This window comes from Puma concolor, chromosome B1 (assembly GCF_028749965.1).
Source record: "Puma concolor isolate L17-30 chromosome B1, mPumCon1.1.hap2, whole genome shotgun sequence".
NCBI classification, from domain to species: domain Eukaryota; kingdom Metazoa; phylum Chordata; class Mammalia; order Carnivora; family Felidae; genus Puma; species Puma concolor.
The window spans coordinates 73,981,974-73,996,651 of NC_141670.1; the positions used below are offsets into that span (position 1 = coordinate 73,981,974).

At 40.0% G+C, this 14,678-nt stretch overlaps 1 protein-coding gene across 1 annotated transcript in view; it reads left to right on the plus strand.

The window, feature by feature from the left end:
• DCHS2 (dachsous cadherin-related 2) overlaps window positions 1–14,678 on the plus strand; it is a 246,661-nt gene that overhangs the window by 135,911 nt on the left and 96,072 nt on the right. Inside the window, exon 3 of the mRNA XM_025921776.2 lies at window positions 1,783–2,014. Within this exon, the coding sequence (XP_025777561.2) occupies window positions 1,783–2,014 (232 nt within the window). The remainder of the gene's footprint in view (window positions 1–1,782; window positions 2,015–14,678) is intronic.

Below are 14,678 nucleotides of genomic sequence, written 5' to 3' on the forward strand. Positions count from 1 at the left end.
TCTCATCACCTTCTCTCACGCGCTTTCTTATCCTGCACTCACACTGAGGTGACTTCCAGAATCCCAGGAGAAATATAAAAGGAAGGGGAAGGGAAAGGTCAAAGTTAAACAGAATGGAGAAGGAGGCCAAGTTGGAGAAACAGCAGGGTCTCTGTCAGGTGCCATGCAGGACTGTCTGTTCACGATCAGTCACCCTCCACTGTGGACCCACAGTTCATCCGGGGCTGCTGCAGACACAGCCCTGTCTGTCCAGTAATACGGGTCAAGGGCACTTCCCTTGTTTTCACTGGGTCGTAACCTTAGCCAGCCCTCATTTCTCCTATTCTAGTTGGTAACTGGCATGGCCCGGGCACTTTATTCCACTTAGAACATGGAAAACCACTCTATCTTTGAAAGTGTACTTCCCAATTGTTTTTTAGTCGCCAATGTCTAGGGCACTTGGGACCTCAGAGCATGAGAGCCATTTCCAGGTTTGTTGTTAACCTCACCCCAAACAGTACTCTCTTTCTGCCCTCCCTCACCCTAGGCCGGTGCTTCTTCCACTGGCCTCTTTGTCTCCTGTGCCAAATCTTCTTTTTTTGCAGAATCCTCTTTCTTCTTTGCTCAGTGTATCCCTGAACAGTGGGAGAGGGAGGGGGTGGAAGAGAGGGGAAGGGAGAGGGGGAGGGAGAGGGTGAGAGAGAGAGAAGGAAAAGTGAGTGAGAAAGTCCAGGCTTTGTGACTTACTAAGATTTTTGTCAAAGATGAAAGTATCAAAATGTACCAGACAGAAATGGAAAATGGTGCTTTAAAGTAGGAACACATGTTTTGCTTTAGAAAAAGTAAAAATTGCAAAGGATTGTTTTCTTCTATTGTATTCTCTCCCCTTTTCCTGATTTTTACTTGGAGGCAACGCAAAATAAAAGGGATGGGATCTATTCCTCTACTATGCTATGCACTCTATTACCTTTCTAAAACATGAAAAATCCAGAATTCCAAAGCAAATCTGACCCCAGATATTTGGGATAAGTACCTTCACTGCCACCATCCACTCCAGACTTGATTCTAATCACCTCCTAACTGGTCTCCTTCCTTCCACCCTCGCTGCCCTTCAGTTTATTCTGAATGCTACACCTAGAGCGACAGTTAAAATCTAAGTCAATTCAAACTACTCCTCTGCTCAAAACCCTCCAATAAGTCCTCCTTTCAGCGGCCCACAGAGGCCTCCATGACCTGCCCCTTGCCATGCTGACATCACCCTGCTGGCTTCCTTGCTGTTCCCTGAACAGGCCTGGGATGTACATTGTACCTCCTGCCTCAGGACCTTTGCCCTTGCTCTTTCCTTCAGATTACTGAAGTCAAGCTCCCTCATATAGGTCAGTCTCTACTCACATGGTACCTTCTAAGTGAGACTTCCGCTGACGATCTTTTCTAAAATTACGTCTTCCTCCAATATTTCCTTACCCCTCCTCTTTAGCAGTTAAGATTTATCCTAGGGGTAAAAGTGTTTTGTTTTGCTTTTTCCCCTCTTTGGACATCAAGAAAACTTGCCTTGAATATCTTCGAACTGTAGTCTGAAATTATTGCCTCCTAAGAGTTTTACGTGGTACTCTCATTCATCTTTAAGAGTCAGTGCTAAAGTACTGATACCATGCTCTTACACGTGAACTCATATCTCAAGGTTAAAAGTAATATGAATGAACTTCTTTGTTTTAAAATTCTTTTCTAGGATCTTTGTCAATTATTCTGCATCTCAGTGTTCAGGAGAAATCCATTTGTAATCACTTCTCATTTATCCAACAGGGTGGACTAAGCGCCCAAGCTTTTGTTCGTGTGGAAATAGAGGATGTGAATGATAACGCACCTGTCTTTAACCCATCAACCTACGTGATGAGCATTAGCGGCCAGACCCAGCCAGGCACCGAGATCATCAATGTTCTTGCCACTGACAGAGATTCTGGGATATATGGAACAGTGACTTATGAACTCATTCCCGGAGACCTGTCGTCCCTTTTCACCATTGACTCCACTACGGGTATGTGATCTTGGAACGGTTTTCCTCTGAAATCAGTAGCTTCTGCGTAACAGCCAGAAAATTGGCAAAAGTGCTTTTTTATTAGCAGGGATGCTGCAGGGCTCATTTCACCTTCCAGAAGGCAGTAAGGTATATTGTAAAGATCTGAGACTTCGTGGTTAGATGAGACCTGGGTGGGAGTTCAAGCCTTGTTTCCTACTGGTCTTATGATCTTTCTTGGCCTCAGTCTCTTTACTTTAAAAGAAGTGCTCTTGGGGTACATGGGTGGCTCAGTCAGGTAAGCGCTGACTTCGGCTCAGGTCGTGATCTCACAGTTCATGAGTTCAAGCCCCATGTTGGGCTCTGTGCTGACAGCTGAGAGCCTGGAGCCTGCTTCTGATCCTGTGTCTCCTCTCTCTGCCCCTCCCCCATTCACGCTCTGCTTCTCTCAAAAATAAAATAAACGTTAGAAAAAAAATTTAAAAGTAGTGCTCTTAATCCCTATGTGGCAAGGTTTTCTGAGTATTAAAGGCAGCCAATTATGAGAAACAGCTGGCCAATAGTATTTATTTCGCAAATGTTCATTTACTCTGTTCATATGATCTTGCCATCTGTGGATGATTTCCATCATTTCAGTGTATTAATAGATAATATTAGTACAAAGAGCATTGCATGGACATCCAAAGTAGATCCCTTTCTTCTCCTAGGTCTGGCATTCCCTAGTATCTTTGGGTCTTAGCTTCCATGTTGTTAAAATGGTACCTAAAGCTCCATTTAGTTCTCTAATATGGTAACTGCACCTGCCAGACAAGTTCAGTGGGTAAACTGAATCTTCTAGAAATAATCAAAATACAGGAGGTTATCATTCCCTTCTTACTGGTTTATTGGTAAAGTAATGTTTGAAATATTTGATTACAAGAAAATAGGAAATTTCAAGTACACTGTATTACATTGTAATACTTTTCAGATAGTAGAGGATACTCTGGTCCTGAAATGATGCAGCAACAAACCCCCCAAAAAACAAACAAAAAAACCCCATTTTTTTCTTTTACATTTTTCCTTCTTTTATATTTTTTAAATTTAATCTTACCTTATTGTAGTAAGAACAGTTAACATGGGTTCTGCCCTCTTAACAGACTTTTAAGTATACAATGCATTATTGTTGTTGACTCTAGGCACAGCATATAGCAAATCTCTAGAACTTACTCATCTTGCTTCACTGAAACTTTATGCCCATGGAGTAGCAATTTCCCATTTCTCCTTCCTTGCTAACCTCTTGCAACCACCATTCCACTCTTTGATTTTATGACTCTGACTATTTTAGAGACCTCGTGTAAGTGGAATAATGCAGTATTTGTGCTTCTGTTACTGGCTTCATTCACTCAACATAATGTCTTCCGGGCTCATCCATGTTTTTGCGTATTGCAGGATTTCCTTCTGTTTCAAGACTGAATAATATTCCATCGGATGCAAATACCACGTTTTCTTTATCCATCCATCTATGGATGGACATTTAGGTTGTTTCCACAGCTTGCCTGTTGTGAACAGTACTTCAGTGCTCAGGGAAGTGCAGATATCTCTTTGAGATTACATTTCTCTTCTTCTTTTTTTAATGTTCATTTATTTATTTTGAGAGAGAGCGAGCAAGCAGCAGAGGGAAGTAGAGAGAGAAGGAAAGAGAGAATCCCAAGCAGGCTCTGCACTGTCAGGGCAGAGCCTGACGCGGGGCTCAATCTCACGAATTGTGAGATCATGACCTGAGCTGAAATCAAAGAGTTGGACACTTAACTGACTGAGTCACCCAGGCGCCCCGAGTTTATATTTCTTCTTAAAGTACCTGACCGGAGCATGAGTAGAATATGTTTCTATTGTGATGATGGTAATGTCAGGTGCTACAATAGGCATTTTCTGTAGATGGTCTTTATTCGAGCTTCACAATCCCCTTTGCAACAACCAGATTCATTAGCAACAAACAGTAATTTACACAGGAAATCATCTACCAAGTAAGCTTGGCTTCTCACCCAGGCCTGGTAAGGGGAGAGTCATTAATTCTCGTTTGGAAGGTGCACTTGCATCCGGTGTGTGTGACTGGCTGAGGGATTAGTTGTTTTTTACAATGGCAGTCTCTTTTTTTTTTTTTTAATATATTTTTTTTTAACATTTATTCATTTCTTAAGAGACAGAGAGAGACAGAGCGTGAATGAGGGAGGGGCAGAGAGAGAGAGGGAGACACAGAATCTGAAGCAACCACCAGGCTCTGAACTGAGAGCACAGAGCCTGACGCGGGGCTCGAACTCACAAACTGTGAGATTGTGACCTGAGCCGAAGTTGGATGCTTAACCAACTGAGCCACCCAGGCGCCCCTACAATGGCAGCCTTAATAAGGTAGAACTTTCCTTGCTCAAAATAATACACTGACATGGATCCTTTAACATTTCAAAGATCAGAAGAAAATACCTTTTTTTTTTCCTTTGGGAAATTGCTTATCTTGGCTTTTTCAAAATTCATCTGAACTGCTTGTCAAATTGTCAGGCCCTCTAGGACACTAGCATTGCCAAAAATATATAGGTCAGCCAGTAATCAGGGCACAGGATCTAAAAACATTTAGTAGATTGTTTTTAAAAGACATCAACATACTCCTCGTCTAGTTTCCCCTGGAAGGTCTTGAAGAATGAGCTGGACTGTGTTCTGTTTTTAGAAGAGATCTCTTGTTGCTGCACTGGCTTTAGTAAGCCACAGGCTTCCATTCCTGGCACAGGCTATAAGACAAATGCCATTGTTAATCAAGGAGAACGCTTTACGTGGGTCATTATCTAGGGAAGTATCATGGTATTTTTTTTTTATAAAGCAAAGACCAAATTCGTAATGGAAGTAGCCTTGGGTTATTATTGTTGGCAGTTTTGATGCCGGTTCATTTAGGTTGAAGATGTTTTTCTAACAGTGCTTAGAATTGGGTTGCACTTAATCACAATTCATGAGAAATTCATGAGGCCTGGTAATGCTTTAACCTTTAGAAGAGAATTAAACAGCATCACAACTAGCTAAGGGGAAAAGTTGCTTAGTGAACAGGCAGTCTTTAATTTGAACAGCCGAATTCAAGTTCATCTGTTGGCTGACCGCAACTCTGAATACATTTTCTATACTGTACATAATAGTTAGGCTTCTAGGCCGTGCCATAAAAGCTAATTTAATTGTCAGTGTCCTTAAAAAGTGGAACAAGGATCTGTGTTGGAATATGGTTTTCCTCTTCTGCATCTGTTTTTTGGCTGTAACCTATAAAAAGTTGGACTTTCTTGCTTTTGCCATTAGGTCTGTCTTTACAGAAGCCGCCAGTTTAAATACAGGGTCAAGGGATTGCTTCTATCAATATATATTTGTAGAATGAATGAATAAATGGAAGGAATGAATAAATCCTGATTACATATTCTTAAGAAACTTCAAGGGAGCGTCATTGATAACACAGGGCAAAACTTTGCTTAAAATCCTCGTTCCCCATCACAGTGTGGTAGGTAATGCTGTGGCCTCCAATCCAAATTCTTTCCAATCTCTCTGTGCTAGCTAGCACTTTTCTAGATGTATATGCTAACTATACTAAATATATTTGTATTTATATGTAGTTATATATAGCGTTACATACTTATATAGATGGCTAGCTGTATAGTTTTATATTATATGAGAAAGAGTTGGAAAATTGATGAGCTAATTTCTACATTGTCACCTCTTCCTGAATCACTCTAAAAATCTCTCTTAGACATCCATTCATTTGCTCATGGTTGATGCTTCCTCTATCAGACATGCTATTTTATAAGCTTCCACGCTTTGTGCTATAGGCTCATGTTTTTCTGAAGACAAGAGGTTTTCCATTGATCTGTTTGTACCACAACCAAGACTCATGCTTTAAAAATAGAGCTCTTTGACTTTCTGTGTTCATCTGGTAAGAAAAATGTTTTGGAGAAAACTGGAAGGGGATGTGGTGATGTCATGGCTGTTTTCTCTTGTGGGTTTATCTTCCTGTTCTGTTTCTGGTTTTCTAAGTTTGTTGTTGGTTCAAAGTACATTTTTGTAAAACGTGCTTCGGCACCAGGAGAGAGATAGTGAGCTGAGCCTTCATTTCTCTTACTCTCCGTTAGCTGGGTTCCTTTGATGTGGGCACGAGTCAGACCACACTGTTTTGAGTTTTAAAAGAAGGAAACACAAGAGCCATATTTATTAATAGCTCTTTTTATGTCTTTAATCCCATTTAATGAATTGTATGTAGATTTTTTTTCCTACATTGTTTGAAGTGTTCTCTTTAGTAGCATGAAAAGAGTAGTGGTTTAGCTTTTGTGTTTGTCCTGTTTATTTAGTAACCTTACACTGAAGCAAACGTTACTGCTAATTCAGATTATTTTAAGGTGTCAGACTGAAAACATTTGTGTTGGTCGTTTACAGCAGTCCAATGGCCTCTTTACTAGGGTTACCTTCAGTTAAATTCTTCAGGTTTACCTCTTTTTATAGAAGCAAGTCAATGATGTAAAGAAAAGTCAGTTAAAGTTCTAAAGAGTGTAGCTCATCTGTTCAAGGCAGAAAATGGAAGTAAGTTCATCCTCCCAAGACATATTTATTCACGGGGTGCCTGGGTGGCTCCCTCGGTTAAACTTCCGGCTCTTGGTTTTGGCTCAGCTCATGATCTCACGGTTCATGAGTTCAAGCCTGGTATCAGGCTCTGTGGTGACAGTGTGAGGCCTGCTTGGGATTCTCTCTCTCTCTCTCTCTCTCTCTCTCTCTCTGCCCCTCCCCCACTTGCATGTGCCCGAATTTTCTCTTTCTCTCAAAATAAGTAAACATTTCCAAAAAAGAAAAAAATTAAAAAAGACATATTTATTCAATACCTATTATGTGCCAGGCACTGTTTTAAGTATTTGGGATACATTGGTGAGTGAGAGAGATAAAAATTCTTGTTCTCATAGAGCTTACAACAAAAGCTTATGTTGCCCTGCCTATTGTCTGTTCTATGTTTAGTTGTGGTGTATACAAAATCCTAGTTTAGCATTACAGAAGAACAAGTAATTAAAAGGGTAACTGAGAGACTGAAACTGCCACACAAAGGCAGCCATGTCTCTGTGTTTGGTTGCAATCTTTTGTTTGTACAGGGTGTGTGGATTTTAATATAGACTGTAAGTAATGTAACACAGACTCTGTTTTTCTTTATTTCAAGGGCAAATCTTTTTCTAATGTGAGTGTTAGGCTCACATTTCATATCATGTAATGATTCTCATAATTCTTCATGATTGCCACTTTGCTACATTTAGAACATTCTGATGTGTAGCTAATAAATGAAAACCACATCTCATTTCATAAGGGATGTGAACCTACCCATGCTAAAAAAAAATGACTTCCTTTTATTTGCAAGACAGAGACTAAAATTAATCATGAACACCAAATCAGTGTGTGTTTCTTTTGTAGGAAACAAAAGCACATTGGAGAGTTTTCCTATTAATTTTTCTAGTATAAGATCACAGACTGCTTGGGGATGGAAGAGACTTTCTGATTCAGCTCCCTTATTTATTTAGCAGAGGAAGAAATTGAGGCTGAAAGGGATTCAGTGACTTGCCTGAGGATACACAGTTGGTATATGGCAGAATTGGATTTAAACCCTCTCTTGGACCCATCGTCGGTTCCCGTTTTGGTCTGTCTCAGATGATAACACCTTTTAATATCTTTTCCGTACATTGCCTATATGAGCCTTACATCAACTTACGGCATAAACAAAACAGAGGCTTTTGTGCCTATCTGCAAATTAAGAGAATAAAGACCTTAAGAGTCTTAGCGACTTGCTGAGGGACATAGTCACAAACCTGACACTTGAATTTACTTCTCAGACTTACATTTCAAGTCTCTTTCCATTATTATGCCTTTTTCCCCCTTTTAAACTAAACTCAAAGCTAAGATAAATATAAGTTTCATTGTCTCAATAAGATAGAAATATGATCTCTCGCTGTGACTTCTTGTATAAGTCTATTGGAAATGCCAAATTACCTCTTGATTTATTTGCTCTTGTCAACTGAATACATAGAATTCCGTGACATCTTCTAAAATGGGTACGTTTTCCTTAAAAATCCTTATATTGTTGATATGAGACAAAATTTTCAGTCCGTTCCATGCCTTTCAGCCACTACAACTTAGTAACCCCAGTGTGTGTGAAATAAATAGTATAATGTCACCTATTCACTGAATAAGTGTCTATATTCTCACAAAGTGAATATAGGGAAGACATCATAAATACTAATGACCAATAAGAAATTGGTATTGACATCCCATAGTTTTTGGTTTGTCTCTGTTTTTGGGAAAACTACACTTGCAGACTCCACAATTGGTAATGGTCATGATTTTGTGCTTGTTTTTGTTTTTAGCTATCTCCTACCTTACAAGTTTAGCAATGACCCCCCAGCTTATTTTCTAACTACGAATGACCACCTTGGTTGAGGATCTCATCTTTTTCAGGAGATTGGGTAATGACAGTCAGTATTGCTTCATTAGCAGAATTATATGTATATTAGATTTTAATTAAGAGAGGACCTTTGTCTTTAAGTTCTTTAATTAGTCTATCAATTAAAATATTTCATCCCAACACTGTCCTCTATTTCAATAAGAAGTGACAAGGTAAAGAACATAGACAAACATTATTGCACATTATAATTGGTAAGTACAAATCCAAGCACTGGATAATTCAAGCATAAAATAACCAGTGCTCATTAATATCCAGTAAATGAATCAATGTCTGGTTTTTTAAAATTTTTTTAAAAGATTCTTTATTTTTGAGAGACAGAGACACAGAGAGAGTGCAAGCGGGGAGGGCAGAGAGAGAGGGAGACACAGAATCTGAAGCAGGCTCTAGGCTCTGAGCTGTCAGCACAAAGCTCAATGCAGGGCTCGAACCCACAAATTGTGGGATCATGACCTGACCCGAAGTCAGACGCTCGACAGACTGAGCCACCCAGATGCCCCTCAATGTCTATTTTTTTAAAGTTTGTCTCCTGCACTGCTGGTTAATAATAATTTGCAAGTGTCATGAAAAAAGAGAGCTAAGTAATTGCTGTACTTTAAAATATGAAAATACAATGCCATAAATTCTAAGCTGAAAATATAGGCAAAAAGAGACATTCATTTTATTGACCATTTTGTTATTTATTACATATATATGCATATTTATAAGTAATATATGTTATAGAGCTGTATATAATTAATTTTTGGCCCTCCCTTTTAATAGACACCTCCATTTATTTAAAATTGTTGGATTCAAGGGGTGCCAGGTGGCTCAGTCAGTTAAGCATCTGACTTTGGCTAGGTCATGATCTTGGGGTTTATGAGTTTGAGCCCCACATCGGGCTCGCTGCTGTCAGTGCAGGGGCCTGATTCAGATGTTCTTCCCCCCCCCCCCCCGCCCCTCCCCTGCACGCATTGCACTCTCTCTCTCAAAAATAAATAATATAATGGCTCGGAGCCTGGAGCCTGTTTCCGATTCTGTGTCTCCCTCTCTCTCTGCCCCTCCCCCGTTCATGCTTTGTCTCTCTCTGTTCCAAAAATAAATAAAAAACGTTGAAAAAAAAAAATTTTAAAAAAAAAATAAAAAAAAAATAAAAAAAAAAAAATAAATAATATAAAAAAATAATAAAAAATAAAAAATGTTGGATTCATGTAAATGGGTTTTCTTGAGCCTCTTTATATTCAAGTGCTAAAAAAAGTGAATGTTTTGAAACATTCAGCATGTCGAAGGACAAACTTGATCCTAATACTTCCCTCTTCTAAGTGGTCAGCATTAGTTCAAAGAAACTCACTAGCTTCTTCCTGGTCTTTAATACGAATTGCTTCACTGCGCAAGATTGGCTTTGAAAGTAAAAATAAATAGTAACTGCTCAAAAGAGGCCTAATAAAATTCACACGTAGAGACATAAACTAGACTTTGTTCAAATATAAAGACATATTTGGTCATTTTACTCCCCTGCCTTAAATATTCTAGTGACTTTCCATGGCTCTTTGGCTGAAGGCCAGATCTTTGTTATGGTCTGCAGGGGCTTTCATGATCTGCTCTGCTTTCCGCTGTGGCCTCAGCTCCAATAACTCTTTTCATCTCTGTGCTTGTTCCTTATATCAACTACCACTTCTCCCCCTCCTCCTCCTCTTATCATCAGACTTACATGAAGCAAGCTCATTCTACTGATGCATCAAGCCGAGTGCCAATTCAACTATCAGGCTGTAGTAGAAACCATAATATCATAGGAACTGAACACTGGAGGCTTCATATCCAGCCTGACTTTTCTGTCGGGACAGACCGTGGAAAAAACAAAATCGTATCTTAAAAAGTTTATAACTGGGCACTGATTTTTAAAGAAGAGAATGAGAGGGGCGCCTGGGTGGCTCAGTTGGTTAAGCCTCCGACTTTGGCTCAGGTCGTGATCTCGCGGTTCGTGAGTTCGAGCCCCGCGTCGGGCTCTGGGCTGACAGCTCAGAGCCTGGAGCCTGCTTCGGATTCTGTGTCTCCTCCCTCTCTCTCTGCCCCTCCCCTTCTCGTTCTCTCTCTGTCTCTCAAAAAAAAAAAAAAAAAAAAAAAAGAATAAACATTAAAACTGTTTTTAAAAAAATAAGTAAACACTAAAAAAATAGAGCATGAAATAATCTTAATGTTTAGGGGTACCAGGGTTTAAATAACCTGATGGATCTTTCCCATAATAAAGCTACCCTTGCCAGTAGAACAAAAATATTACAGCTTGCTGACTTAACAGCACTGTGCTTTCCTCTGCTTTTCATTGAGAGTGAAATGAAAAGTCTGAAAAAAAAAAAAAATAGGAAAGTCTATTTGCTAATAGTATCTCTGCCTTTCTGTGGCCTGGACCTGGATGTGTACCTATTATTTGCCTCTCTTTTTTCTGCTTTTCCTGGACTCATCAGCTACCCTTTGGGTTATCATATTTTTGAAAAAACACTTTCACACTTCAGGGACAATCAAGTTTACAGGCCCTATAGTCCCATCATCCCTTTATGGTAATTTAGCATTAGCCTCCATGCAATCAAAATGTTAAGGGCAAACTCCATGTATCGATCACAGTAATGACTGTAAAGAGTGTAGGCCCTCAGAAGAAAGCTCTGGAAAATCTAGAGTATTCAAGAAAGGGATTAAGGACCATAGAACTTGAGATGAATCTCACAGGATAGCTCACATTTGGTCAAGCAAGAGGGAAGAATGAATAGTGATTCAGGAGAAGCAAACAATATACATGAAGACATTAAGATGGGAATTAGTAAACATTTGCAACCAGAAATTAAAATGTAGGTTTGGGGGGCGCCTGGGTGGCTCAGTTGGTTGAGCGTCTGACTTCATTCAGCTCAGGTCATGATCTCACGGTCTGTGAGTTCGAGCCCCGTATCGGGCTCTATGCTGACAGCTCGGAGCCTGGAGCCTGCTTCGGATTCTGTGTCTCCCTCTCTCTCTGCCCCTCCCCCACTCATGCTCTGTCTCTCTCTCTCTGCCAAAAATAAATAAAACATTAAAAATTTTAAAAAATAAAAATAAAATGTAGGTTTGGGCTGAGATATATATAGAGATAGAGATATAGTAAATTCCCCATTGAGTGAGGATACTAGACTTAATGTAAGATTTATAAAGGAGATCTCTGGAAACAAATTTTATTATTCTGAACTTTGCTCACATCGTCAAAGGTAATAAATAAAGGTGAATAGAGAGTTGATAGTTTGCAGAGAGCTGCTCTTGACTTACTGACCACTTAGAGAACTTAGTATGTGTTCCTTCAGTTTGGTGCTAGCAGACTGAAGTCAGACTCTCACATCAGAAATCTAAAGAGGGAGTGTCTAACAATGGAATAAAGAAGAGGTTTCCAGGGCACCTGGGTGCCTCAGTCAGTTAAGCATCCAACTTTGGCTCAGGTCATGATCTCACAGTTCATGAGTTCGAGCCCCTCATCAGGCTCTGTGCTGACCGCTCAGAGCCTGGAGCCTGCCTTGGATTCTGTGTCTCCCTCTCTCTCTGCACCTCCCCCATGCACGCTCTCTGTCTCTCTCTCTCAAAAATAAACTTTAAAAAATTTTAAAAAATACAAGAAGAGGTTTCCAAATGGAGACAAACTCTAGGAGTTTATAGGGGCAAAGAGTACTTAATGGTCTCTCCTGGATGTGGGTCATTTGTGAGGGAGAGAGCCAACAACCTGGGTGTAGAATCATTTCAGATGCTGCCCAGAAAGGGCCAGCAGGAGGAGTCTTGAACATTTCTAGCTTTGTAGGCATCAAAAAAGCAAGCAGTAAAGTGACCTGTCTAAAGAGAGATGTGCTCACCTCGGTTAAGGCAGCTTCAGATTAGAGGTTTGAAGCTTTCTCCAAAAAAAACAATGACAGCATCCATAAGAGAAAGTGGCTTTTAAACAGCTGCCCGGCCAAAGAGTGCCACCCCAATAGTGCCTGTCAAGTCAGAATGTTCCTGCTCCTCTCTCCTTCCCTCTTTTCCCCTTCCTTCCATCCTAGATGGTCAGGAACTCACACTATTAGCAAGATGAGGGAGAAGAGCTAGATGGGGAAATTACTTCTGACTTGCCGCCTGTGTCCCGCCTGAAATTTGAATCCAGTTTTGAGTTTTGATTATTAATGGACCTTCATATTCAAATTATTAAATTGAGATGGTTTTGTGACTTAAACTAACAAAGAATAAAATACCTAGGAATAAACTTAACCAAGGAGGTAAAAAGACTTGTACTCTAAAAATGGTTGGATACTAATGAAGGAAACTGAAGATGACACAAACAAATGGAAAGGTATTCCATGCTCATGGATTGGAAGAATTAATATTGTCAAATGTCCGTAGTACCCAAAGCAACCTATAGATTTGATGCAATTCCTATCAAGACCCCAACAGCATTTTTCACAAAACTAGAACAAATAATTTACTGCAATTTGTGTGGAACAAAAGAAAGAATTTTAACGGGTTGACAGTGACTGTGGAAATTATAGGAGCCTCCTTAATTTTCACTTAGATGCAGAGGAAGAACAGTGAGCCATACGAAATAAATTTGAATAGGAGAAAAAAAGTGGCTCTCTGATTGCACCCCATGAGCTGTTTTCATCGCCATACTTGTTACATATTTATGGCAGTAGGAGATCATCATGTCTAGAGAGATGGGCTACAGAATGACAGAAAGCTACACTGAGTGAGGTCATTTATGAAGCACCTTAAAAGCATGACGGAGAAGTTCAAACTTGATTTGTGTAGGGAATAAGGAATGACACGAGGATTTTGAGCCTTAGCACGTCATGGTGGTATTTAAGGAAAATTACCCTGGGAGTGGTATGCTAAGTGGACTTGATTCCTGTTGAGAGGTCTTCTGGCTTGTAGACAGTTGCCTCCTCTCATTATTCTAACATGTTGGAGAGAGAGTGAGTTCTCTCCAGTCCTATAAGATCAGGCTCCACCCCTATGACCTGATTTAACCTTAATTACTACTCCAAATGCAGTCATGTTGGGGATTAGGACTTCAACATATGAATATTTAGGGGACACAAGTCCATAGCACATATGCTCATTAAAGCTATAGGAATGTAAGGGGCACCTGAGTGGCTCAGTTGGTTGAGCGACCGGCTTCGGCTCAGGTCATGATCTCGCAGTTTGTGGGTTCGAGCCCCACGTCGCGCTCTGTGCTGACAGCTCAGAGCCTTGAGTCAGCTTTACATTCTGTGTCTCCCTCTCTCTCTCTCTCTCTGTCCCTCCTCTACTCATACTCTGTCTCTTTCTCTCAAAAGTAAATAATAAAAAAAATTAAAAAATAAAAACTATAGGAAGGTAAGAAGCAGGTAATGAGCTGTGCCATAGTCTCAACCCATAGAAGATATTCTCTCTTTATAGTTGTTCAGATCCTTCCATGTGTTCCAGCATGCATATTTTTCTCTGTGCGTGTGTGTGGGGGGTGCAGTACATATAAAGTATGTGTAGTGTTTATGATTATATTTTACATATTCTGTAATCTAAACATTCTCAGTTAGCAGTACTTCATGGATTTTTCACAGTGGAGAATATTTTAAAAATATTTATGCAGTACGAATTTTTTTAACACAGTGAATTGATACTATAGATTGATTTTTACAATTTTTTTCCTATAAAATGTAGCACGTAAAATCTTTCTACATGAAAACATGTATATATATATTTTAGATGCTACACTAATATTCTATTGTATTAATATACACATTGTATTGAACCATTCATTCTTTCCTTATGCTGTCTCTTTAAGGGTGAGGATTCAGTTTTCTCTCACCCTCCCAGCTCTCCCAGAGCCTGCTGATTTTTTTAAAATTCCAAGTTTTAAGTTTCAGTTGTAAGAATGCAAACTTGGGCTCCTCTGGTTTTCAAAGCCAAATGTTATGGGGGTTGTCCTCCCCATGAGGGTTCCCCCATGTGGGGGTCTCTTTTCTTTCCCTACTCCTTACAGGCACTGTCCTGTCCTGAAGACAGCCCCTGAGTCCAGTTACTTCTAGACCCTGTCTCAGCCCTTCCTATCCTCTTCGATGTGGCCCCCTCCCTCCATTTAGTTGTAGAGCTTGTTCTCCCAGGCTTTAGGTCATTTTCTGGGTTATTTACACCGATGTGAGCGTTATCTAGTTGTATCCATGGGACAAGGTGAGCCTAGGGTCCTCCTACTCTGCCATC